The 25795-nt window shown below is 40.2% G+C and overlaps 1 protein-coding gene across 1 annotated transcript in view; it reads right to left on the bottom strand.

Moving 5' to 3' along the window:
- Positions 1-903: 903 nt before the first annotated feature.
- The window catches only part of LOC143997148 (desmoglein-4-like), an 80915-nt gene continuing 56023 nt past the window's right edge, over positions 904-25795 (bottom strand). The window contains exons 11-16 of the mRNA XM_077492608.1: positions 24438-24653; positions 21548-21781; positions 18074-18210; positions 11647-11689; positions 10701-10999; positions 904-8942 (exon numbers count right to left, since the gene is read on the bottom strand). Coding sequence (XP_077348734.1) covers positions 7923-8942; positions 10701-10999; positions 11647-11689; positions 18074-18210; positions 21548-21781; positions 24438-24653 — 1949 coding nt within the window. The 3' untranslated portion in view covers positions 904-7922. The remainder of the gene's footprint in view (positions 8943-10700; positions 11000-11646; positions 11690-18073; positions 18211-21547; positions 21782-24437; positions 24654-25795) is intronic.

The following is a 25795-nucleotide window of genomic DNA, read 5'->3' as shown; positions in this document are numbered from 1 at the left end:
TTGGCCATGCCCCTCCGACAGAAGCTGGACATTTGACTGGCTTCTGTCAGACTGACTGCCATACACACAAGTTCTATCGAACCGGCCGATATCGCTCGATATTCAGTCTATGTGTACAGGGATTTACAGTCTCCTTAATCTATTCTATTTAGCGCAGATGGCTGAATATCCTGCTATGTCAATTGTATTCTGGCAGTTGCAACTGGCAGTTGTCAGAATACCTGAAGAACAGCTGCATTTGATTGGATGCTAGCGCTGCTTGACCAAAAATTGTCTATCCAGCTCCTTTGATTTTTCAACTAAAGGAAATTGGGTGAGAGGGTGTCGAGAGGGCAACTCGCAGAGCAAATTTTGTCCAGTTTAAATTTGCATAGCGTAAGGCCAGCTTAAGCGTTACAGCAAGAAAAAAAAGACAGGCAATTGTAATAGTGAGGCTGTTGTCAAATGTAATTTATTTACCTGCAATGTCTGCTTTTGGGCAGGTTCACACCAGAACTTAGTGCTGGAAAGGAATGATCCATGCATGTTTCCTGCACCGCATTCAAAACACACTGCCTTTACAATCTGCTGTGGATGTCAGTACCTTGTTAATGGCACTCTAAATGCAAATGCAATGCAGTGCTTTTGCAGTCACCAGATCTTATATTACCGCAGTACCATGTGCTTTTGTTCTTCTCATTTTTCAAAAGTTGTGTATGCACTACTTTTTGTGGGGTCCAGTGTAATTTGCAGCCCGTTCAGATGAACGGGCTGCCAAATCGCACTGCAAGAGAACACACAGGAATTGAACAAGAAAGCAGTTTGCATTCCAGTGTGATTTTGGTGTTAACTAGCCCTTATGCAGCGATAATAACAATTTTTTTTAAGTAAACCGCATATTACAATAATATTACACAACAAAGGTTTATTTAAAAGTGCTTTATTAAAATATTCTCGAAATACAAAAATATTGCATAAAGGTTTGTTCATAAAAATTCAGGGACATATATTGTGTAATGACAATAAATTCTATGGACAGACTGAAAAAACTTGCCAGTTTTTCTTTTTTGGTAAGGAATTAATGATTTGCCATAAAGTGCAAGTGTATTTTTAAATAATAACATAAACTTTTAACTACAGAAAAAAAAACAACAGTAATAGATAGTAGCACATGCACTTTCAAGGCAAGTCACTCATAGCACAGATGAATGGTATTTTGACATGTTTAGATTACATCAGCTCTTCTGTGAATTATGGGAGGTGCAGCTCAGCAACAACTTGAATGCCCAGAATTCACAGGTCCAAATCCCACCTACATATAAAACATTATGGACTTGTTCATGGGAAACAAAGGCGGCACACACAAATTGTTTGCACTGAGTTTCTCAAAGGTTTTTTTTCATATAGTAGTTATTATGCTGGCTTTCCTTTTTAAATGTATTCTTTCAGATACAGTAGTATACTACAGTAAAATATGTTAGTATACAGTATTTGCTGGCATTTGCTAGTTTATCTTACCTCACTGTTCTGTTTAGACAATTACACATTAAAATATAACAATTGCATATTGTTAATACTTCATAAACAGGGACTCTATTACAAAAATCTAATTTTAAATACAGATTATACCTCTAAAGAAGGAAAGTAAATACTTGCTTCTCCTGCTGTCCTTGTTGTAGTACAGCATCTTCAGAGATTCCGAAGTCTCTGCAGTAAGTGACATGTAAAGATGGGTATACACATATCAAAATTTGTCTGGTTCAGCAGGAACTTGACAAATTTTGAACTATGTGTAGTCCTGTCTGTTCAACAGAAGCTGATCGTTGGACCTGCTTCTGTCGAATGGTCCTGGTGGAAAACCTGCATTTGATCAGCCACTAGAGCCATTAATTTGTTTATTCTGACATAGGAGGCATCCCCACTGTCAGAATACAGTAGCACTACTACAGTAGTAGAGGAGGAACCACAGAGCACTGCGGGGAACACAAGAGACACTCCTAAAAGTGTTGGTTTCTGCAGACTTTGGGGGTGACTTCTCTTTTTCGCATCAGTGTTTGGTGGTGAGGCAGCGGGAGAGGTAAGTATTTAGTACCTTTTGGGTACATCCGTGTTTTAGACATTCATCTTTGGGATAGAGTAGTTTTAAAATACATTGGTTGTGGGAGAAAAATAGAGGCTGCCTGCTGCCTTTTGAAAATACTGGCGACCTGGCTGAAAGTTAGAGAAAACTCTTTACCTGTCATGGGAGAGGAGGCTGCTCCCTTAACAAATAATGTGTTAATTTTGCAGAAGTAATTTTAGTAAATAAGGTGTTCACATGGCATACCCAATTATTTACTAACAAAAATCCTCATTCATGATTTGATATCCAAAATGAACATCACCTGATTTACTAATGTTCACTTTGCAAAGTGAACATACACTTAGGCCCCTTTCACATGACAAGCCCACTCGGATCCACCTGTGCATTTTTCAGGCAGATCCGAGTGGGCCATCCATTGACTCCTATGGGCCGGCGGATATCAGCGGTCATCCGATCTGCTAAAATCAGACATATGGCAATACATCTGCCATCTGCTTTGGCAGATCGGATCAGATGAGATTTGATGAAAACGGACATGCTGTCTGTTTTCCATCGATCTCCCCATAGGAATCAGCAGGGCTCTGACAGGTTCCTCCCTGCTCGGTGAGCAGAGACTGACCAGTCATCCGCCGGCTCAGCGGAGATCAAAGGAGCAATCTCCTGCTGAGCTGGTGGACTCCACTAAACAGATCCGCCCCGAGTGGAAAGCCTTAGCTAAGTGAACAGCTCCTATTCCTTTAATTAATCAATGCCACTGACTGAGCTGATTCCTTGGCTGTCGGTTTCACAGCCAGGCATCTAGCATTGCCACCTATCTATTTCTCTCCTGACAGGTTCCCTTTAAAAGCAACAGAAAAGTAAATGATTCCATCAAAATGTACAATATTTTTTTTTTTTTTAAATAACAATAACAAAGTTCTCTTTCAAGTCTGTAATAAACAAAAATATTCCTGGTCTGACAAACTCTTGAGTAATGAATCCTTTCTGTCTAAACTGTAAACACAGATAAATAAAACGTTTATTTAAATTTAAAAAACATACTTCAAAAGCTATAACATCACACATGACAAGCCAATTTGATGTGTCAAGTTCTCTTTTAACAGTAATTATCCAGAGCTTTGAGACAACCAACTAATTAAATTAATGAATTTTTGAATACAGAGGCATACATATTTTGAAGTAAAATATACTTGAATTAAAACAATTGTTAAGGTGAGATTCCATTGTAGTTCTACACACAAACATGTTCAAACAGCATTAAAACAACTTTAAAAGAAGATTTGATGTTCTATTGTGTTTTATATATCAAACATTATATTCCAACAAGCCTCTAGAAAGTTATATGTTGGTGGCATATAAAGTATGAGAAGTCAGCCTATGAAAAGATGCAATTTATGTTGGTTTTGTTTAAATGTTTTTGAAGAATTAGTCTACACTATTGTTCTTTCATGCTTTTTTCAGCCTTTCATTTTCTATATAAGCCAGTTCTAGTAATTGTGGTGTAGAGAACTCTGCCACTCTACTTTTTAGTAAAAATTGTTAAAACTTGACTTTTCTTATATTTACAAAATAATTATTTGTCAGATTGCCATCTACAATGCCTGTATACCCAAGATGATTATGTGTTAATATTACAAGTGTTTATATACCGCCAACAATTTAAGAAGCGCTTTATTTATTGTACATAAACATCAGTTCTTATCCTCAAGGAGCTTACAATCTAAAGTCCCTACCTCACATACATTCATACACATACTAGGGCCAATTTAGACAGAAGCCAATTAACCTACCAGCATGTCTTTGGAGTTCAGTGCAACTTCACTGATACATCACCAAACATTGGTAGTATTAAGTTAAGAGAGTTGCACTCGCTCTCTTTTTATCCTTGGCACCAGCCAGTCATGTTCCTATAGTGCCTGTGCACTCTCTAGCTTCCCGGCCTGACTCACTCCCCACTTTGATTGGCCAATGGCGTTGGCTCCACAGACAGTATCTTGGTTGTTGGGTAGCGGATGTCTTGAAACATCCTGCCTCCTCATACCTTGCCTTGCCCCATCTTTCGGTTTCTGACCATTTGTTGGATACCAATCTTCTCTCTGAATGCTGCCTGCTCTGACCCTTGCTTTGGATATCAATTCTGTCTCTGAATGCTACCAGGCCTGACCCTTGTTTGGATATGGCTAATCTCTCTGAATGCTGCCAGCCCTGATCCTTGTTTTGGAATTGGACTTTTTCTTTAAATGCTGTCCCGCCTATCCCTTGCTTGGATTTGGACTACACTTTTGGAATGCAGCCTGCCCTGAACCTTGCATCGCATTATGGAGTATACACTCGGTATCCTAACGACCCAGACATAGATTGCCTATCTTCTCGGGATCATCTGTCACAGGCACACTTGATGTCTCCCTATGGGATGCTTGGCAGGCACCCCAGTTGTTCAAATATAATGCCCAAGTCCTAGGAACATCTAAGTACTGGTAGGCACACTAGCCTTAAGGGAAAGCAGGCTGCTAAGGGGGAAGCCATAACATCATCACACTATTTTTACAGATCAAGACACAACACATTTCTCTTCCAGTACATTTTAAAACCAATATCTTTAGTACTTTAGATAGTAGGATAACATTTTCATTTTTACTTACATAAACCCCAGTACCTAACCAAAGAAAAAATTCAAAACACCGATCTCTTAGTAGGTTTGGAACTTTAGCTAGCTAATCAGATTTAGATGAAACCTAGTAAAGAGAATACTGCTTATAAAACACCAAGCTGCGACACTACAATATGCGGAAGGTGTCTAAACCATTGAGCACTAGTATGAACCATTGGCCCTGTGCTAGTAGGGGAAGGAGCAGGAACAAAGCAGAGCCTCTGCATAAACTAACTAGGAATCCCTCTAGAATTAGCTGAATAGCAGTTCTCAGAGCGCTTTCAGTTCAAGTATTTATAGTCAGAAGTAGCCTGATGAGCTTGAAGAAACTGTGGTTTACCTAAATAACCAGCAACAGTAAAATGTGTTTTATTTATTCCCAAAACTCTAAAAGTACAATAAGTTTACAACACTACATATAAAACCCCATAGTATTTGTCAACGAAAAAACATTTTTGCCTTCGCACTGTACATTATTTATAAGAGAGAAAATTGTATTTCTTTATACCACTGTTTGCAACCAAGTGTGCTAGTATTCATTAATGTGTATGTCCAACCAAAATGTATTTTGGTTTAGTTTAGCATAGAATTGGGAAAGGATTGGGGAAATACTGTGGATCTCCACAATGTTGGTTTTTGACGTTAATGTGCTTCTTCATGGGAACATTGATGTGCTGGTCATTTATCTACTCTTAAACCTATTGTGGTACCACTGCTGGCTGAGCACTCTGATTGTTTTTGAAATTAAAGGTATGTGTGTTGTCCAAATTAGCTATTTATTGATGTCTTTGTCCATGTTGCAAAATTTCTCTCAATTCATGTTTAGTAAATCAATTGTCACCATGACTGTAAAAGAGGGGAAATTTATTTAACAAAGCACCATATAACAGTAAAATAAACAAAATTAAGGGTTTTTATCCTTCATTACTCTATCCAAAACTAAAGAAAAAAAATTATTTGGGCTAGAATTACACTTAAGTGTTTAAATATGTATTTTCTCATTGACATATTGATAACAAAAAAATTATAGGAACATCTGAAATATTTTTACTCATGAAATTATGTAATTTTCTAGAAAAAATACATATTAAAAGACTGATAGATTAATGTGCTATAGTGATGTCAATGCATATCATATTTACATTTGTATTGACTTTTGCAAATTGATCCACTTCTCAAGACTCTAAGGGCCGGTTCACACAGCGAGGCGCGGCGAGGCGTCTCCGACTTACCTCGCCGCGACCTGCGGGGAGCTCAGCGGCGACTTGCAGAGGACTTCTGTATAGAAGTCAATGCAAGTCGCCCCCGAAGTCGCCCCGAAGTAGTACAGGAACATTTTTTCTGAGTCGGAGCGACTCGAGTCGCTCCTCTCAGAACGGTTCCATAGTACTGAATGGGGGCGACTTGCGGGAGCGAGGCGAGGCGAGCCGTGTCGCCTCGCATCGCCTCGCTGTGTGAACCGGCCCTAAAAAGAATGTAAATGATCAGAATTGTATACCAAATGTTTTGGAGTTGATTGATAAACATTTAGAGCAAAACGAAAGGAATTTTTCTCAGCTCCAATTTTCTTCATTTTAATTTCTATATATATATTAAGGCTACTTAAGAATCTTTGAACCAAAAATTGTTAATAGTTATCTGTTCCTTTGTAAACCATACCACAACTGTAACAAAGATGTTTTTTTGTCTACTAAATGGCAAACATTTATGACATTTTTATATTTACAGCACAGCACAAATGTACATATTTTACATATATAATTTCTTGCCACATACTTGCAGTACAGTATATGCAGTATCAAATATAAAGTAACCTTGCATAAAAATAAATGTCTGGGGGAAAGAAAAAAAATCTGTATCTCTATGCAATACATGCACATGATGCTTGTCCTTTCAAAGGGGTTACAAGTACAGAAAATCGCAAGCAGAAATCCCAACAGTATGGTCAGCCTTATCCTGTTCTTGTCTCCAGGACTACAGAACATTTCACCCTCTTCATCTTAATAAAATGGGGGGGGGGGGGGGGGGAATATTCTGTAGTCCAGGAGACATGCAGCCAAGTCAGGGTACATAAAAAGTTTTGTGCCCATTGATTTCTGGCAGATGAACAGCTATTTTTCTGTACTTGCAAGCTGTAATGTAGTTATCTTTTTATTGTTGTGTAGTACTCATGGAAAAGTTCCTATGACATTATGCTCCTGATGTTTGACACAGTATGCAGGAGGATACCAAGTGATTGTAAAAAATATCCTTATAGGTATGATATCAATGCTGAATCTGATGTCATGGCACTTTCTATTTCTATTTGTAACTCATTTTCCTGCAGATATAGGGACTGAATGAAAGGTGTGTGTTTAAAGAGTAACTCCACTTTCATTGAACTTTTGATATATTTTATTGCTACATGAGCCATTTTGTAATTTATGGTTTTTCTAATACTGGCAAAACAATACTATCTTCCTTGTAACCATGCCAAAAATTAGGACAGCCCAAGCAACTTAATTTCCTCCTTATGCAATTAACTGACTGCTGCCTTTAGCAGGAAAACTGTCCCAGTCAGTGCTTTGAAAGTAGGATGTGACTGGATTCTATGTATTACTTTATACTGACTAGGATAAGATTGTGTCATTTTTCAAAATAGAGAAAAAATGGAGTACACCTTAAGAATACCTTTTAGCCTACACACCATGTTCTTTTTTTTGACCAGTTGTATAATACATTTATGCTGACAAGCCAAGAATATTCCCAGCTTTTGGAAATATCCTCTATGAATACATAAAGCTAACTGACTACTCTGTCTTTTTACATGCATTATTATTATTATTAGCAAAGACCGCAAACAGCAGTAGGCTTTTTCGACCATTCCAATGTATAACAGACATTTAAAACTCAAACGAAACAGAGTACAATAATTTTGAGGGACCACATTATGGCTTTTGAGAGCTACACCTACCAAATTCCAGAAAAACAATTATAGCACTTCAGTACTTTATATTTATATTTACATTTTATATTTAAAACATTTCATGAAGCATCAAACTACAAAAATTACATAGGAAGTGGAGCCTTTCTTAACCGAAGAATGTCTGGGGCTGTGTTAAATTTAAATGAATAAACCACCAGCCTTATGTAGACTGATTAAAGTTTATTTCTAATCTGTGGTTGATGTTTAGGGAAATCGGCTACAATGTATTTGAAGTACACAAATTTTTAATTTTTAGTGTACTGGACTGTGCTGTATGTCCTAACAGAGCTGCGGGTTAAGCTAGGAGATGTGGAACCTACTGATTGCATCAGCAAAGGTTCTGTACTCAACAGATGGGTTGTTGTAGCTGGGCCAGACCGTACAGTTTTCTCTGTCACATATATATTTTGAGAGCTACCCATGTCAGGTCGATAGCTTAAACCTCCTTGTACGTTGGAGATTGGCTGCCTTAACCTCTCAGTGGAGACTGGTTGCATTACTGTCTCAGTGACTACAACATTCTGGGTATCACTTATGTCTGGAAAGTTGAATGTGTTGGAATGTCTTGAGGTACTAGGAGCTACAACACGTTCCCTTAGAACTACATTGGATGCATCAGGTAGACTTTGCAAAGTCGGTAATTCTATAATTTCATGGACACCAGATGTTGGTCGGAGGACCCTCTCTGTTACAATGACATTGGAACTATTAGGTACATTGGTAAATACCCCATGTGGGGTAGAAGTTGAGCCAACCACCCTTTCTGTCACCAGAATGCTACCAGGCATACTTGGCTCCACAGTACGTACAACTGGTCTCATGGGGTTCTCAGTGGTTGTGTAGGTTTCAGTTACAACTACATTACCTGGAATGCCTTGTGTAGGCATAGCTGGTTTGAAGCTAGTAGATGGAAATGAGCTTTCAGTGACAAAGGCAGAACTGTTAGCTGATACAGAGCGGTTACTAGGAATATTCAAGCTAGGCTCATTGACGATAACATTTGTGTCAGTTTCTACAATTGGAACACTGGGAAATGGCCGTGAATGATTAACCCCAGGTATATCAATCTCTGAACCAATACATATTTCTGCTAATGTTTTAAATTTTGGTCCCAATGTATCCAAAAAGTCCTCATCAAAGTCATCTGCAATAAAACTGCAGCACCCCACAGATCCAGCTGGGCTTCCAACTCCTTCATTGTCGTAGATCAGAAGACAATCATTTGATGGGCGGCCCTCATCCTCATTGGCAAACGCTTCTGCTTTCTAAAATAATGATATTTATACAATTTTCTAATGAATATCAGCAATCACATTATTGTTCGCTATGACTTATTCAATTAAATTAAAACATATATTAGAAATTATTTAATTTTTTCCTTCCAGGTTTGGAATGTAGATGGAAGGCCTATCCACTAGGATTCTAATGTGGCTTGATTATTTTTTTAACAATTTAAATTTTATTGATTTCCTTTTACTACTTATAAATGGAATGAACAAAAAAATAGATTTAGATTTGGATTTAGATTTAGAGCAAAATTTTAACTGCAGCCTAATTCTGCTCTGATCCTGGGTGAACAATAACAAGTTAAAATGTAAAATAGACAATTGACTTCCCCTCCCCTAGCTTGACTAGTGACTACATGTACCTACTGAAATCTAAAGTTGCCCATAGACATGGCAGTCATTAACCAACCAGCCAAAAAGGATGAAGTTCAACTAATTCTGACAGCCAGTAAAGATATTACGGGCATGAATATAGGTCAACAATATTAAAAAAAAACTAATTGTTATTGGCCTAACTCCGTTTTTTCCCACTACAAAGCAAAAAAAAAAAAAATTTGTTATATTTTAAAGCGACCTGAATGGGCTAACCAACATGTAATTTTAAAAGAACAACCCCTACTGACTGATCTTCTGCTTTTTTGTGCTCCCCTGCTGTTCTGTTTCCGTGAAGGGCCTGGGAGTCCAACATCTGTGTAAGCTCCATGTTGGATAGTATAAGAAACGTACACAAGGTAAATGTCTTTCTACCCTCATTCACATGGTAGTGTTTGGGCCTGGCAACTAGCCACTCAGAGCTAAGCTCTTCACTTTGGGAAAAATGTTTTCCATACAAGGAAGCAGTGAGGGAGCACAGAGAAGGTATCAGCAGGTGGGTGGTTTATTGTTCTAAGGGAACTATACAGGGCAAAGTGATAGATTTTCTTTAGTTGTTTAGAAAAGTAACACTATTGTCGTTTAAACGCTCCTTTCATGAAAATATATACAGTATGTACACTAGTAGCCAGATTAGGCAGACTAATGCCGCATACACATGAGCGGATTGTATGGCGTACTTAGTCCGTCATACAATCCGACGGACAATCCGTCGTAGTTTCCACTGAACGGACTTGACCACACACGGATACACAAACAGTCCGTTGAAAGCTTGCGCGATGATGTGTACAGCACGTACGACGGGACTAGAAATAGGAAGTCCAAGACACAGCAAAGCACCCTTCCGCCGTGTAAATCCTTTCTGGGCATGCGCCATTCTTAGTCCGTCGAACTAGCATACTGACCACCGTATTGTCCGCTGAAACCAAAGTACGACGGACAGATTTTTGGAAAAACCGAAATTCTTAGTACTCCGGACTGCACGCTGAAAAAGTCCGCTGAAGCCCACACACGAGCGGATGGTCCGCTGAAATGTGTTTCAACGGACTAAGTACGTCAAACAGTTCGACCGTGTGTACGCGGCATAATGCTGTTTGCCATTTTCTTAATTTATATAGTGCAATGACATGCTGAAATACTTTAAAGTGTAGTTGCCACCCAGTGGAGCTTAGAGCCTAGTTTTACTACCACAGTTATACAGACATCCACACTAGATGCAAAATGCGTGTTAGCCAATTATCATCGCAGATCAAACATACAGCAAACCCAGAATACTAACCATTAAGCCACCATACTGTTTTCTTTCTTTAATGTTACATTAAACATGTTTATAACAAAGCAGAACAATATAGATCTATTACTTACATCAGCGAAGTAGTTTTCCACATAAGCCATATTCAAGGTGCCACCCTCTCTGTATGATGGTGGCAGAGTTCCAACAAGTGAGCCATTAAATTCTCTCTCCATGGTATATCTTCCTCCCCCATCTCCTCCAAAGGTTTCAAAGCCAGTAGTGGAAGTACCTCTTCCAGCACCACTTATACCGCCTACACCGATTCCACTGACTCCACCAATTCCACTGATTCCACCCATTCCCCCACTTGCTGATCGGACTGCCATTGCTTCTTCTTTTAGTCGATCTCCATAATTGCCTTGCTGAATCTCTGCAAAACAGCCAACAGATATATATGGTAAAGCTTCCACTAGTAATGCAAATAACACCAAAGGCCAACATTCATTAATCTCTCACAAATTCTCATGTTATAAAAGCATGCCACAATCTAAGGTTGATATTTATCCAAAGATATACATGGTGTCAGTTTCAATTGCTGGAAATTTGTAGCTAAATGATTTATTAGGAATACATTTCTTGGACTCAAGTATAGAACTATCATGTTACATATGCATTATCTGTTTGCATTTAATAATTTGTACCTACTTCACTCCATAGTTAGGGGATGATCTATGTAGTTAGCCCCCATCCTTCTTGTTCATGCTTTAGCCTCCATTCACCACATATACTGTATTCTGTTGGAACTAGACAAGCTATGATTCGTTTGACCTATCTGATATTCATCTGCTATGATTTGCACACGTTTTGGATTAAAGCTTCCTACAATCTGCAAGATGTCATTTGGATCGAGTCACTGTCAGCCATGCTTCTGAGACTGTAAGTTAAGCTATTTCAGCACAGCTGGATCATTTATAGAGATCACACTTTCAGTGTTTAGATTGCGTAAATGGAACAAGAACTATCTGATATTTTTCTGCACCTTCCAAGGCCTTTCAAAGAATAATGTAGTGGACTCACCTGAACCTGCGCAGGGTGAAGTTATAAGCATACTTGTCATATCCTGTATAACAAAAAAAAATATATATTGCTTTGAAGCTGGTATTTTTTTCTTCAGTTCAAGGTCTCAGACACTCAATAATTGTTTCATTTTTTTGTTTTGCTGTGATGCTTTATTCCCCTCTTTTTCTGACCATTTAAAGGCCTCTATCAAGCCGCTTTTGTTCACATCAGAACTTGCTTCTCTCCCCATACATGTCAATATAAATTCACAAAACAAGGTCAAATGCAGGGCCAAAGGAGGTCAACTGTAGGCCCAATTCACCTGTCAATAGACTGTGCATGATCTCAGAAGTGCCTACTTGGAATTAAAAAAGCCTTAAAACGAATTTCTCAGCCACAGCATATGCTGGCAGGCTAAATTACTATATACTTTTTTTTAAATATGATGGGAACACACAAGGACCATAATGAGGAGTTTGACTCCCACCATTAGCTTTCTCTTATTTATTTTTAATGTTACCAATGCAGTAAGAGCAATGTGAAAACCAAGCAGAATGAGGCTTCTTCCTTTTTGCACCACTGGCTAGTTGATCGACCATCAGAAATCAGTTAGGCCTTAATTTATTAAAGTGGACACTAGCTAGATACTCAGTTGAAATTCATGTATGTATATGTACTTTTTTACTTGCCAATAGATTTGTAATTCTGTACAGTCAGTCTTGAGTATAACAAACCTCTGTTACACTACATGGCCAGCCAGGTGACAGTTATTTATTGGGTCAGTAATTCAGCTGTCCTCTCCACATCTACCTACCCGCTGGACAATTACCCATCATTTTGATCTCTCTCCAATGAGCAGGAAGCTGTCCTTTAAAACATTAATGCTAAACCAGAAAGCAGCAATGTTAGAATTGGAAAGTAGCAGCTTAAACTTCTGACTTGCAGAAATGTGTATTGAATGATTAGACAATATTACAAATCATTAGATAAAGTGGTAGGGGGCTTACTATAAATATTTTTTAAAATGTTAACTTTCTCCTTCTCCTACCTATGCTACCTATCTTGTAAAAAAATCAGTGTAAATACCTTCTTTTTTTTTTTTTTACCTGCTTTAGTGTGGACCAGATCTAGCAGCTTCAGTTCCCTCGTGTAAAGGAGGAATTGGCAGTGGCTGTTAATTCCCTTAACTGTTATGTCACTCATAGGCTCCTTTCTGTTGCTAACGTTTGCTCCTCCCCCCTGCTGCAGCCACTTTCTGACACAGGGGAGCCGGAGCTGCTGTGTCAAGTGACTGGACTGGATGTCATTAAAAAGGGTATTTAAACAGATATTTTTTATACAGGCTATGCAGGATAGGTAGGAAGAGGAGGAAGGCAGCATTTTAAAAATAATTCAAGTTAGCTTTATCTTCCACTTTAGATAAAACATTAACACATGTATTTGAACTGTGTATTTTGTTGTTTGACTGATGTTTCACTTTAATCATTACCAATCTGCCAAACAACAGTGTCTCTTCATTATTTTGAGGAAATCTATCAGGTATTAGGAAAAATCATGGTGCTTTAGAGTAGATTGAAAATTAGCTTTTACTGTTAAAATTAAACTACCATTGCCAAGTGATTATTTACCAATAGAAAATTTGCATATTTTATACCTTTTATGTAAATTTCTGATGCGATTTAGAAAGCACAATAGAAATGGCATAGATTTAAAGTTCAAAGTTTAAAGTAAATACTATTTAACCCAATAGAACATCTTTAGGATGAATTTGAGCGGAGACTACAAGCCAGACCTTCTTGTCCACATAAGTGCCTGACCTCACAAATGCACTTCTGGAAGAAAGTAGAAATATTCCCATAGACACACTCTTAAACCTTGTGGACAGACTTCCCAGAAGAGTTGAAGCTGTTATAGCTGCAAAGGGTGGGCCAACTCAATATTAAACTCTGCGGACTAAGACTGAGATGCCATTAAAGTTCATGTGCATGTAAAGATAGGTGTCCCAATAATTTTGGTAATATAGTGTATATAAAATCTACTCTAAGGGTAACAATGTTGAATAATTTACTGCAGAGTCCGACAACAAACCAGTATAAATAACTCTAAATCTATGTCATTTCTATTGTGCTTTCTGAGTTGCATTGGGAATTTACATAAAGGTGCAAAATATGCTAATGTCCTATTAACCTGTTTTAAACTTCAAGGAGTACATTTTTGAAGCTGAAAATTTGCCTATGCAGGAAGGAGGTGAAAGTATCCGGTACTGAAGTATTTAAGCCCCCTTTTGTTTGTGACAGACTTCACAGGGTAGCTGTACTTTTAAACTAAACCTGTTTATAGATGGGTAGAGTTTGGAATTAAATGTCTTAGGAAAATTAAATACTACGTTCAAATACTTTGGATCACCCATCTTTAAAGAAATATGGAAAGTGAAGAACTATAGATCAGGGCCTAGAGGTTTAGATAGATAGAGATTTATCCATGGACCTTGAGCTGGACTCCTGGTGCCCTCGCCTCCAAGCTTCTTTCCAGGGTATTCTGAATGTGTCTTTAATAGAAGCTAACTAGAAGGTTATAACTAGGTCTAATCGTTAGTCCCTTACATCATGCTAAAATATACTCTACTGCTTCACCATACTGTTTTAGAGGCTGCTCTATGAGGGGTACTATGCTACACATTTGGTGGGATTATCCGAGATTGCAGGGTTTCTGGAACAGGTTATTTCCCTGCTCTGCCTATTGATACAGCAGCAGCAGCCTCAAATTGCCTTATTAAATGAACTAATTTGGGGGATCACTCGACATTCTCTCATTCTCCCGACTGATCAAATTCAGTCTTCATTCTTTTCACTGCTAAAATATTAATAGAAGGATCGTGGAAGAAACCATCAGTCTCATTAAGAAGACTTAAAATGTAACTCTGCCAATCCCTATACTGTCTCTCGATCACCCAGCAAATTTAATTCAAAATTACTTAAAACAACATACAAAGCCATTCACAACTCTGTCCCGAGCTATATCACCAATCTTGTCTCCAAATATCACCCAAATCATCCTCGCGGCTCCTTTCAAGACCTCCTATTCTCAAGCTCCCTTGTCTCCTCATTCCATGCTCACCTCTAGGATTTCTCCAGAGCCTCGCCCATCCTCTGGAACTTTCTACCTCAACCTGTCCAGCTATCTCCTACTCTAGCTGCCTTTAGGCAATCCCTGAAAACTCATCTTTTCAGGGAATGCTGTTGCACCTCCAGCTAATATTTTACCACTTCCATCAGCTCATTCCCCACAGTTACGACCTTGTGTACCCCCTGCCCCTCCCTAAGCACTTCTGAGCAGGGTCCTCTTAAGCCTCTTGTATTGTAACTGTATTGTCTCCCTGTTATAAGTGCTGCGTAAACTGTTGGTGCTATATAAAGCCTGTATAATAATAATACCCCCCTAAAAGGGGAAGTTCCACTTTAAGTCATCCTCCCTCCCTCCTCTGCCTAACTTGGCATGTAATTTGAGAGGGGGAGCCTAGGTGATCCGAGCAGATCTCCTCTACCCCACCCTCCCTGGGACACATCAAAGGTCCCAGAAGACTGCAGGACCATTCACAAAGCGCAGTGAGACTCACGCATGTGCAGTGGGCAGCCGGCTGTGAAGCACAGTTGGCTGCCCACAATTAGGATGCCAGCGCCAGGAACCCAAAGGCTGGTGAAGCACTAGCCCAGGTGAGAATGGAGCTGAACCGCACCTTTAAGCATAACATTTCTTGGATCATAGTCAATGAAAAGATTGCCAGTATTAATAATGACAAAGTGTGACAATTTGAAAGGATATAGGACCCTTAGGCCAAATTTATGTACAGTATCTTGCAAAAGTGAGTTCACCATTTATATTTTTGTAAATATTTTATTATATCTTTTCATGTGACAACACTGAAGAAATTACACTTTGCTACAATGTAAAGTAGTGAGTGTACAGCTTGTATAACAGTGTAAATTTGCTGTCCCCTCAAAATAACTCAACAGCCATTATTGTCTAAACCGCTGGCAAAAAAAGTGAGTACACCCCTAAATAAAAATGTTCGAATTTGGTCAAAAGTGTTAATATTTTGTGTGGCCACCATTATGTTCTAGCACTGCCTTAACCCTCTTGGGCATGGAGTTCACCAGAGCTTCACAGATTGTCACTGGAATCCTCTTCCACTCCTCTATGACAACCTCACGGAGCTGGTGGATGTTAGAGACCTTGCGCTCCCCCATCTTACATTTGAGGATGCCCCACAGATGCTCAATAGGGTTTAAGTCTGGAGACATGCTTGGCCAGTCCATCGCCCTTACCCTCAGCTTCTTTAGCAAGGCAGAGGTTATCTTGGAGGTGTGTTTGGGGTCATTATCAAGTTGGAATACTTCCCTGCGCCCCAGTCTCTGAAGGGAGGGGATGGGAGGGGATCATGCTCTGCTTCAGTATGTCACAGTACATGTTGGCATTCATGGTTCCCTCAATGAACTGTAGATCCCCAGTGCAGGCAGCACTCATGCAGCCCCAGACCATGACACTCCCACCACCATGCTTGACTGTATGCAAGACACACTTGTTTTTGTACTCCTCACCTGGTTGCCGCCACACACGCTTGACACCATCTGAACCAAATAAGTTTATCTTGGTCTCATCAGACCACAGAACATGGTTCCAGTAATCCATGTCCTTCGTCTGCTTGTCTACAGCAAATTGCTTGTGCACTTTCTTGTGTATCATCTTTAGAAGAGGCTTCCTTCTGGGATGACAGCCATACAGACCAATTTGATGCAGTGTGCGCCATATGGTCTGAGCACTGACAGGCTGACCCCCCCACCCCTTCAACCTCTGCAGCAATGCTGGCAGCACTCATACATCCATTTCTCAAAGACAACCTCTGGATATAACGCTGAGCACATGCACTCAACTTCTTTGGTTGACCATGGCGAGGCCTGTTGTGAGTGGAACCTGTCCTGTTAAACTGCTGTATGGTCTTGGCCACCGTGCTGAAGCTCAGTTTCAGGGTCTTGGCAATCTTTTTATAGCCTAGACCATCTTTGTAAAGAACAACAATTCTTTTTTTCAGATCCTCAGTTCTTTGCCATGAAGTGCTGTGTTGAACTTCCAGTGACCCCGTATGAGAGAGTGAGAGCAATAACACCAAATTTAACATACCTGCTCCCCATTCACACCCAAGACCTTTTAACACGAACAAGTCACATGACACCAGGAAAGGAAAATGGCTAATTGGGCCCAAATGGACATTTTCACTTGGGCTGTACTCACTTTTGTTACTGCGGTTTAGACATTAAAGCGGGAGTGCGCCGGGACTCCACGTTTTTTTTTTTTTTTTTTAAAAGCCAGCAGCTACAAATACTGCAGCTGCTGACTTTTAAAATAGTGACACTTACCTGTCCAGCGCGCCCGCGATGTCGGCACCCGAAGCCGATCTCTAGATCGTCTCTCGGGTCCTGCCGCCGCCATCTTGGGTATGGGAATCAGGAAATGGAGCCTTTCAGCTTCATTTCCCGGTTCCCTACTGCGCATGCGCGAGTTGCGCTGCGCAATAAGGACGGTCCCCGCTGCCTCTGGGATCTGTATGTTTCCCAGCAGGCAGCGGGGCACTTGCGGAAAGGGGCGGGCACTTGCGGAAAGAGGCGTAATGTACGCCCCTTTCCGCAGAGAGCTATCCCGGAAGTGGGTGCAGATACCTGTACTGTACAGGTATCTGCACCCCCCTCCCCCCTGAAAGGTGCCAATTGTGGCGCCGGAGGGGGGGAGGGTTCCGATGAGCGGAAGGTCCACTTTAGGGTGGACCTCCGCTTTAATGGCTGTGTGTTGAGTTATTTTGAGGGGACAGCAAATTTACACTGTTATACAAGCTGTACATTCACTACTTTTACATTGTAGCAAAGTAGAATTTCTTCAGTGTTGTCACATGAAAAGATATAATAAAACATTTACAAAAATCTGAGTGGTGTACTCACTTTTGTGAGATATGGTATATTCGGCTAACCCCTGGCTAGACGTCTACTTTAAAAAATAACTTTACACAGTTTTTCCTGAGCACTACTGTCAGCTCCTCTAGATTAGAAAATGAAGCCTGTATTGAGAAAATATGAAGGCTACCATTGTTGACATCTTATTTTAAATAATTCTAGTTTACATGACTGTTCTGATTCAGTGGCTTTCTGAGTTACTGATCTGAAGCAAATACGAAGATCAGCAGTAATGTACCAAAGCCAGAGGCAGCTAGCTAGGCAACTAGCATTTCCATAAATTTCAGTTTTCAGAGCTGTAATCTCAAACCTGGTTTCACTACCCAAAGAGTCCTTGACAGCTAAAGAATCTGCACATTTATAAACCAAGTGAGCAATAAATGTGTCCATATTTCTGTCCTCACAGATTAACATTGAGTATAATAACAAAAATAGTTACTTACCACATCTTCGGGTTTTGCACCCTCAGTTCCCCACTGATGACAAGCACCTTCATATCCAGCAGCAACAGGAACAAATTGTGTCCCAGCTGCAGCAGCTCCAGCTCCACATAGACACAGTAGTAGTAAGAGAAGAGCCACTGGTAGAGAATAGGAAAATAGGAAATCTGCTGTAAGTATGGTATTTGTGTGGAACACATCTGTATTTGTGCAACTTAAAGCCCACAACTTTTTTTCTGCTAAATAACCCCCCCCCCCCCCAGCAGTATGTAGAATAAAATAAATCATCTCTCAGTGCAATACTCACCTCCTATCTGCCACTGTCCATTGCAGTATTTATATGGGTCTACAAAGCCCTGCACTAACAGAAAGCTGCAGGGAATCATAGACTCGCCCCTTGAGATGGCATCACCACTGTACCCTGTTACCTTTTTGATCAGCTAATGTCATTCTCTACTATCATTAATGTATTCCAGGAGATTTCTGATCATACATCTGGCCTAATTTGCAATATATGTAAAGTTCGATTTTGACCCTTTTTTCAGATGCTTATTCTAAATCATTATAAATGTAAGAGGGTAATGCAAGGTCTGGTGAGATATCTTGATAGTGCAACTGGTGGCAGTACTTCAGACGGCAAGGATAACCAACACCTGACTTAAGAGCCAAGAAAAAAATAAGGCAGAGAATGGGGTTGTTGCAGCCTGTGAGCATTCCTTTTATATCCTTGCCTGTATAAATTATGGTAGATATTTGCACACGCCAACTATTCAGGCCTGTGTTAGACTTGTGGTTTACTATTTTAACCACTTCAATACTGGGCACTTGTACCCATAAGAAGTTTTTATATATTTTTTTTCACACAAATGGGGCTTTTTGGTGGTAGTTATTCACCACTGGGTTTTTCGTTTTTTGCTACATAAGCGGAAAAATACCAAAAATTTTGAAAAAAATGCGCTTCTCTTTGTTTCTGTTATAAAATGTTGCGAATAAATAATCTTTCTACATAAATTTAGGTCAAAATATATTCTGCTACATTCCTTTGGTAAAAATAATCAGTGTTTATTACGTAGTCTGTAGAAAAGTTAGTGTAAATGTAAAGGCCCATACACACGATCTGACTTTTTTGACAACAAACATGCAAATTAGCTGTTTTAAGGCAACATCAGACCATGTGTACGCTCCATAATAAACTTTTTCCGTTTTCATCGGACAAAAGTTTGCTCTGCAAACAGACAAACTTTTCAACAACAAAAGTCCGAAGGAGCAAAGTCAGATTGTGTGTACAGAAAACCATTGTGCTTAAGTCCAAAGTACAAACATGCATGCTCAGAACCAATGCAAAAGATCAGACAACAATACAGAAGTTGACCTGAGGGTGGCGGTAAAGAGCACAAAAACCATGTGATTTGGTGAAAGTTGGCTGAAAAAGTCCTGCTGTGTGTATGCAATACAAGTTCACGGCCAACACCCTTTGGACAGAAATCCACAGAAAAGTGTGTTTGAAGTCCGATCGTGTGTACGAGGCTTTATACTGTATATACCTGAAAAATGTATTTAGTGAGAGGAATGGCAACTTTTTTGAAGTAGTAATTTGTCACAATTATTTGGAAAATAAAGGAATTAAAAAAAAGAAAATCCCTATATTTTTGTTTACATACTGTCACCAATGCGGTAAAAAATTATCATACAACTGGTGTGGCGGTGATCAGGGACACTGACTGGTGACACTATGTAAAAAAAAAAAAAAAAAAAATATATATAATTTTTTTGTTCTTTTTTTATTACTTTTTTTTCAAACACTGTGACCAGAGCAATACAGTATTACCATAGTAACACTGTACTACTCTGGGGAAGTGATCAGGATTTGTTTATTTACACATTATTATGGCTTATACCAGTGCATTTTATTGGTATAAGCAACCATTGTTTCTGAATGAAACAGGATCATTCAGTGTCTTTTGTTGTGATTAGCTGTGATTGGCCAAAGCTAATCACATGGTACAGATGGGCTACGATTGGCCTTGTCTGTACCATGTTATCACTGTGACCAATCACAGCTAGAAACACAACTGTACACAATGGATGGAATGAAAGGAAGACATCAATTGTTTACAATTGTCATTTGATCTGCTGTGATTGGTCACAGTGATTACATGGTACTGGCAGAGGGCCAGTACAGTGATCAGTCCATCGGACACAGCCGATGACAGATTGTGCCACTGTGTGGGAGGTGTATTCTGGGAGGACATCATATGATGCCTATGTTGTCCTAAAACTGCTGTAACAGGTGTTCCGTGCATCCCTGTGCCGGCAGTCCTATTGATGTCAATGTGATGTCAAACTCGCACGATGTCAAATTGAGAGCAGTGGCTGTGTCTGTGCACCTGCTGCTAACTATTTGTGTCTAAGAGGAAAAATATTTTTATTTTAATTTACCACTTGCCATCCAGGCTATTTCTGACACTTCACTCCTACATGTAAAAATCAACTTTGTTTTGCTAGAAAATTACTTAGAACCCCCAAACATTATAAATTTTTTAGCAGAGACACTATAGAATAAAATGGAGGGTGTTGCAATTTTTTTATGTCACACAGTATTTGCACAGTGATTTTTCAATCGCAATTTTTTTGGCAGGATAAAACACTTTTATGAAAAAAAAACACAAAAGTTAGCCCAGCTTTTCTGAATAATGTGAAAGATGACGTTACACCGAGCAAATAGAAGCCTAACATGTCACATTTTAAATTGCATCTGCCTGTGGAATGGTGGCGAACTATAGTGCTTAAAATTCTCCATAGGTGATGCTTTAAATGCCTTTACAGGGTACCAGTTTACAGGAGTTGCATAGGAGGTCTGGTGCTAGAATTATTGCTCTCACTCTGACGTTATTGACAATACCTTACGTGTGGTTCAATCGCTGTTTACATATGCGCCTGGGAGTAACATATACATTCATACTTGTATGTAAATACGGGGGATTTTACATTTTTTTATTATTATTTTATTATCTGTACAGGGCAGCTATTGTCGCCTGCCGCATCACTCCTGGCCTCTGCGATAGGACCAGAGAGCCCATGAGAGGCAGCGGCGGGAGGGGGGTGGTACCCCCTTTCCGCCACCTGCAGAAGTAATCCAGTGGCTAATTAGCCACTGAGATCACTTCTGCCTTGAAGAGAAACGCCGACAGAAAAGATCAATACTGGGATGATGCCTTTAGGTGCAGGCATCATCCCGGTATAGCCACTGAAACTGGAGGACATCCATGTACGTCTCGCAGCGGCAATTGGTTAATATTTTCATATAGTTTTAGAACTGAAAAACAAAATATATATCCTATGAAGTCTCCAAGAGAAATGAAAATACATTTTTTTAATCCACTGGTGTCTGCTTAAAATGGGTATATATCGTTTTCAGGTGGAACAGGCATTTAATTGACATTTAAATAAAATGAAAAGTAATGTTGTGTTACTTACACAAAAGCAATAAAAATCCCAAAACCATGAGACCAATTGCAGCTGGGCCAAGAGAAACACTTTTGCCTACAAGTTTTGAGGCATCACAGCTTCCACTAGAAGTGCACTCACAGACTGTTATAGTAATGTCGACTGGATTTGGACAGGATAAATTGTTTTTGTCCGAAACAGAGACTCTCACAGTGTAATTCCCGGGACCCACTGTTGATCCTGGAACCACGTAGATAGCTGTATCTAAAATATAAAAGCATGAATAAGTAAAGAGACAAAAAAATACTGTAGATCACTTGTGTCAAACACAAGGCCCGTGGGCCGAATATGGCCCACCAAGCCATTTCATGTGGCCCCCCAACCCAGGGCTTTTTTTCAGCTGCGATGTGGCGGAACTCTATTCCACAACCTCCGCCTCTCACCCTCTGCTCCCCACTCACCCTACTAGTAATTGTAAACACAGAAGCCTTCTGTGTTTCCAAGGAACACTTTCCACTCAACAGCTCTCACAAATCCCTGCTTGTCCTGCACTCACTGCAGGGACAAGGGCGATACAGATGCAGTGTAGGATGGGTGCATTACTGTGATCCCCACCTGTGTCTGGGTGCACAGATAGCAACCGATGATCCCCTGAAAGTGAGAGAGAGAGAGACAGACAGAGCCTCCTACACTGCCAGAAGGTATTAGACCTGGGCCAGGTAGGTGAGATGAGGTCTGTGGAGGGAAATGTGTGCAGGGATGGGGGATGGGGAGCGTGGTGCCGAAGAGGTGTGGAAGTGAGATGTGGACAGCCTGTGAAAGAGAGCTGAAACCCTACAATATGTGCACAGCACACCCCTAAATCCTGCACTCAGTATGTAGCGCACTCCTCAACCCTTAACTCTGCACAAAGTGCACTCTTGAACTCTGCAATTTGCATGCAGCACACCCCTGAACTCTGCACTCTGTGCATAGGGCACCCCTGTACTATGTACGTAGCACACTCCTGATCTCTGCACTCTTTTACAGTTTGGGAGGGTTGTGAAGTGGGGCAGTGGTTGAGTTCCTCCACCTATTCTCTGAGAAAAAAATGTATATAGTCTTACAGATACAATCAGCCCTTTAAGAGCAACCATAATGTTGATGTGGCCTGCAATGAATTTGAGTTTGACACCCCTGCTGTAGGTGGTCTACATTTTTAAATTGCTGTATAAATATGTTATTTGGTTGAATTTTAGCTCGGGCTAATGTAAGTATACATATTTATACATACCTGAGGGATCACTGGGGAAGCTGACAATCACTTTAGTAGTTGGCTATAGTAAACTATCTTTTGGATCATGTGACGGGCAGCTGCTTTTCTGCATAGTGAACACAGGGGGGGTCGCTTGCTCTGCACCACCAACATTCACAGAACACCTTGCATTTTTTTCAATGAATACAAGGCCTTCCTGATTAGATGAGGTGGAGATGTAACATCGTCACTCCACCTTGTTGAGAATCATTGAGAAAATGCAAACATTTTTTAGCCTTTGGTATTGATGAATAAATTAACAAAAAAGTGATATGCTCTTTTTTTTCTTGGATTGCTGGTCTCCATGCTATAGGATGACAACTCTTTGTCCTTGCCTCCCTTTTGTGTATCTGGGTTGTCACCCTGGATCATGAGTTTTCCATGGAGACCACAAGTGGCTATTTCAATGCACATTACGCAGGCATGGTGCACTGCTGTCACTTGTCCCCATCAAGAAACCTGCCCTGAGAAATAATGTAAAACCATCTCTGGAGTGCATGTGTGTAAACAGAAGTGGCTGCGGGAGATCTGCAGCTCTGAGGTACAGAGGATAAAAATAAATTTAAAACAATATTTTTTTAATTAAAAATGTTAGTTTATGATTCACAGTGTTTAGCAATGAAAGTATAATTTAAGTAGAATTCAAGCCTAAGCCTAGGTCATAAAAACATTCCTCCCCCTTCCAACTCCTATGCTGTCTAACCTGTGTAAATAAAGATGTACATACTTACAAGTTTTCAGTCTCCTCTGGTTCGGTCCTGTGATCCCCTCTGTCAGCCAGTGATGGATGCAGGGGAGAGGAGAGAACACTCAAAAATGGCTGGGAACGTCGGGAGCAGTGACATCACCCATAAGTTCTCATGTCCCAGCTGTTGTTAGTGCTCCCTCCTCTCCCCTGCAGTATCGCTAGCTGACACAGGGGAGCCTTATCACATGGCCAGACTGGAGCAGGCTAAAAATAGATAAGGGCCTTTTCACACTAATGTCTTTTTGCTGTGTTTTTAACCTTGCTAAAAATTCAAGAAAAATGCAATAAAATATTTCCCTTTAAATTCTATGGGACGCTTCACACCACTGCTCTGGGGGTGCAGTGTGTTCTGAAAAGTCCTGAATGCTGCATAGTTGGTGCGTTTTTCAAAACCTCAGCTTCCCACCACAGTTCAATTTTTGATGTGTTTTTTTTAGTCACATGTTCTTGTTTCACAGGTGCATGCCAACCAGGAAACACATCAAAAATGCATATGCATCTTTAATGTGTTTTTTCAATTCAACATTGTGAAGCATCCTAAATATAGTTATCTTTTTTACACAGATTAGCCAGCATAGTTGTTGGGGGTGGGAGACATTTTTAGTACTAGCTGGATTTAGGCTGGAATTCTACTTTAGGTTGGAGTTTGTACCTACTTTAAAGATATGACACCATTTTACATGTTTTTCTTTGTGCTTACATTTATGCATTGTCATTTCATACCTTAACCTTACCAGTTGTATAGCAGAGACCACACTAAACATTTGGATCATACAAATGGACAAGACAATCATTTGAATGATGTCCATGTACATTTGAAGATGAAGTCCCCATACAACCCAGATATAAAGTGAGAACATACTGCATTTAGGACTTACCATTTAAAAATTCCGTGGACCAGCCAGGGCTAGGTGACAAAGTTATTGTAAAGGGAGCATTACTTGGGTTTTGAGTTGCCTTAATGATTGCTTTCCCAGACCCACGACATACGACACGGGGCTCTGTAGTAATCGTTGGACACACTCCAGGTGCTATTAAGTTTTCATTAACTGTGCTTACTGTAACATTGGCGGTTCCTGTTCGAGCAGGTTCACCTAAAAAAATTGTGTTTAAAAATCAATTGATAAAACATACTAATAAATAATAACAATATTAGTTGTGATCGTTCTGTACTAGTTTTACTGTCTCTGATCCTAATCAAAAGTAAAACAAGTTAAGTAGGTAATCCAGAATATTCCTCTGCTCAGCCATGATGTTAAACAGCTACATGAAGGTACACAGCTACATACAGTGTTAAAGTGCATATATTTGACTCTAACACCTTGCTGGACAGCACAGTCAGGACAGGGACCTCTTTATCCTAGAATCCTGGGAAGCTCACCTAATTCAAATCAAGTCAGCCCTGCTCACCCAAAGCGGAATGCTGGCCTGTAACCACAAAATATTTTCAAAAACTTTAATAGCCATAGATGTGGTCACAAGATGGTTACATATGGGCCAATATGCAGTATATCAAAATTAATACATTAAAATGATACCAAATGTAATAATTCCCAAATTAATACATCTGTGGTGCCCAACCTTGGCCCAAGGGCCACATGCGGCCTTTGATACTTTCTGTGCGGCCTTTGCAGACCCCAGCAGCATGGCTGTCCGCAGGTAGGGGCAAGGGGGGTCAAGTGCTCCCCCTGGAATTGGGGATCAGATCTTAAATTTAGCACAGTTGCGTCGCTATCGGGGCTTCCTGCCCACTCCGTTACTTTCCTATTGGCCATAACTGAGGGTGTGGCATGGCATGGTGTGGCACTGTGATGAGAACTGTGTGCATGGCGTGGCACTGTGATGGACACTGTGTGCATGGTGTGGCACTGCGTACATGGTGTGATGGGCACTGTGTGCATGGTGTGGCACTGTGATGGGCACTTTGTGCATGGTGTGCCACTATGTGCATGGTGTGGCACTGTGTGCATGGTGTGGCACTGTGATGGACACTGTGTGCATGGTGTGGCACAAGCCAGCTGAGGGAGCTATTTGTGAGTAATGAGTTTAAGGCTCCGTTTCCACTAGTGCGACTTTGGACACATAAAGTCGCATTACAAGTCACAGCTCATTGATTTCAATAGCAAACGTTCCCATCTGTGCACTTTTGAAAATCAGAGACTTTGAAAGGTGCCTGCACTACTTTGATGCAACTTTTGATCTAAATCGCACAGCTTCGGAGTCACACTAGTGGAAA

This window comes from Lithobates pipiens, unplaced genomic scaffold (assembly GCF_037356315.1).
Source record: "Lithobates pipiens isolate NorthernLeopardFrog02 unplaced genomic scaffold, aLitPip1_a1.2 Scaffold_19, whole genome shotgun sequence".
NCBI classification, from domain to species: Eukaryota; Metazoa; Chordata; class Amphibia; order Anura; family Ranidae; genus Lithobates; species Lithobates pipiens.
Note: the sequence above shows the minus strand (reverse complement) of the source record. Positions and strands in the feature narration are given on the sequence as shown.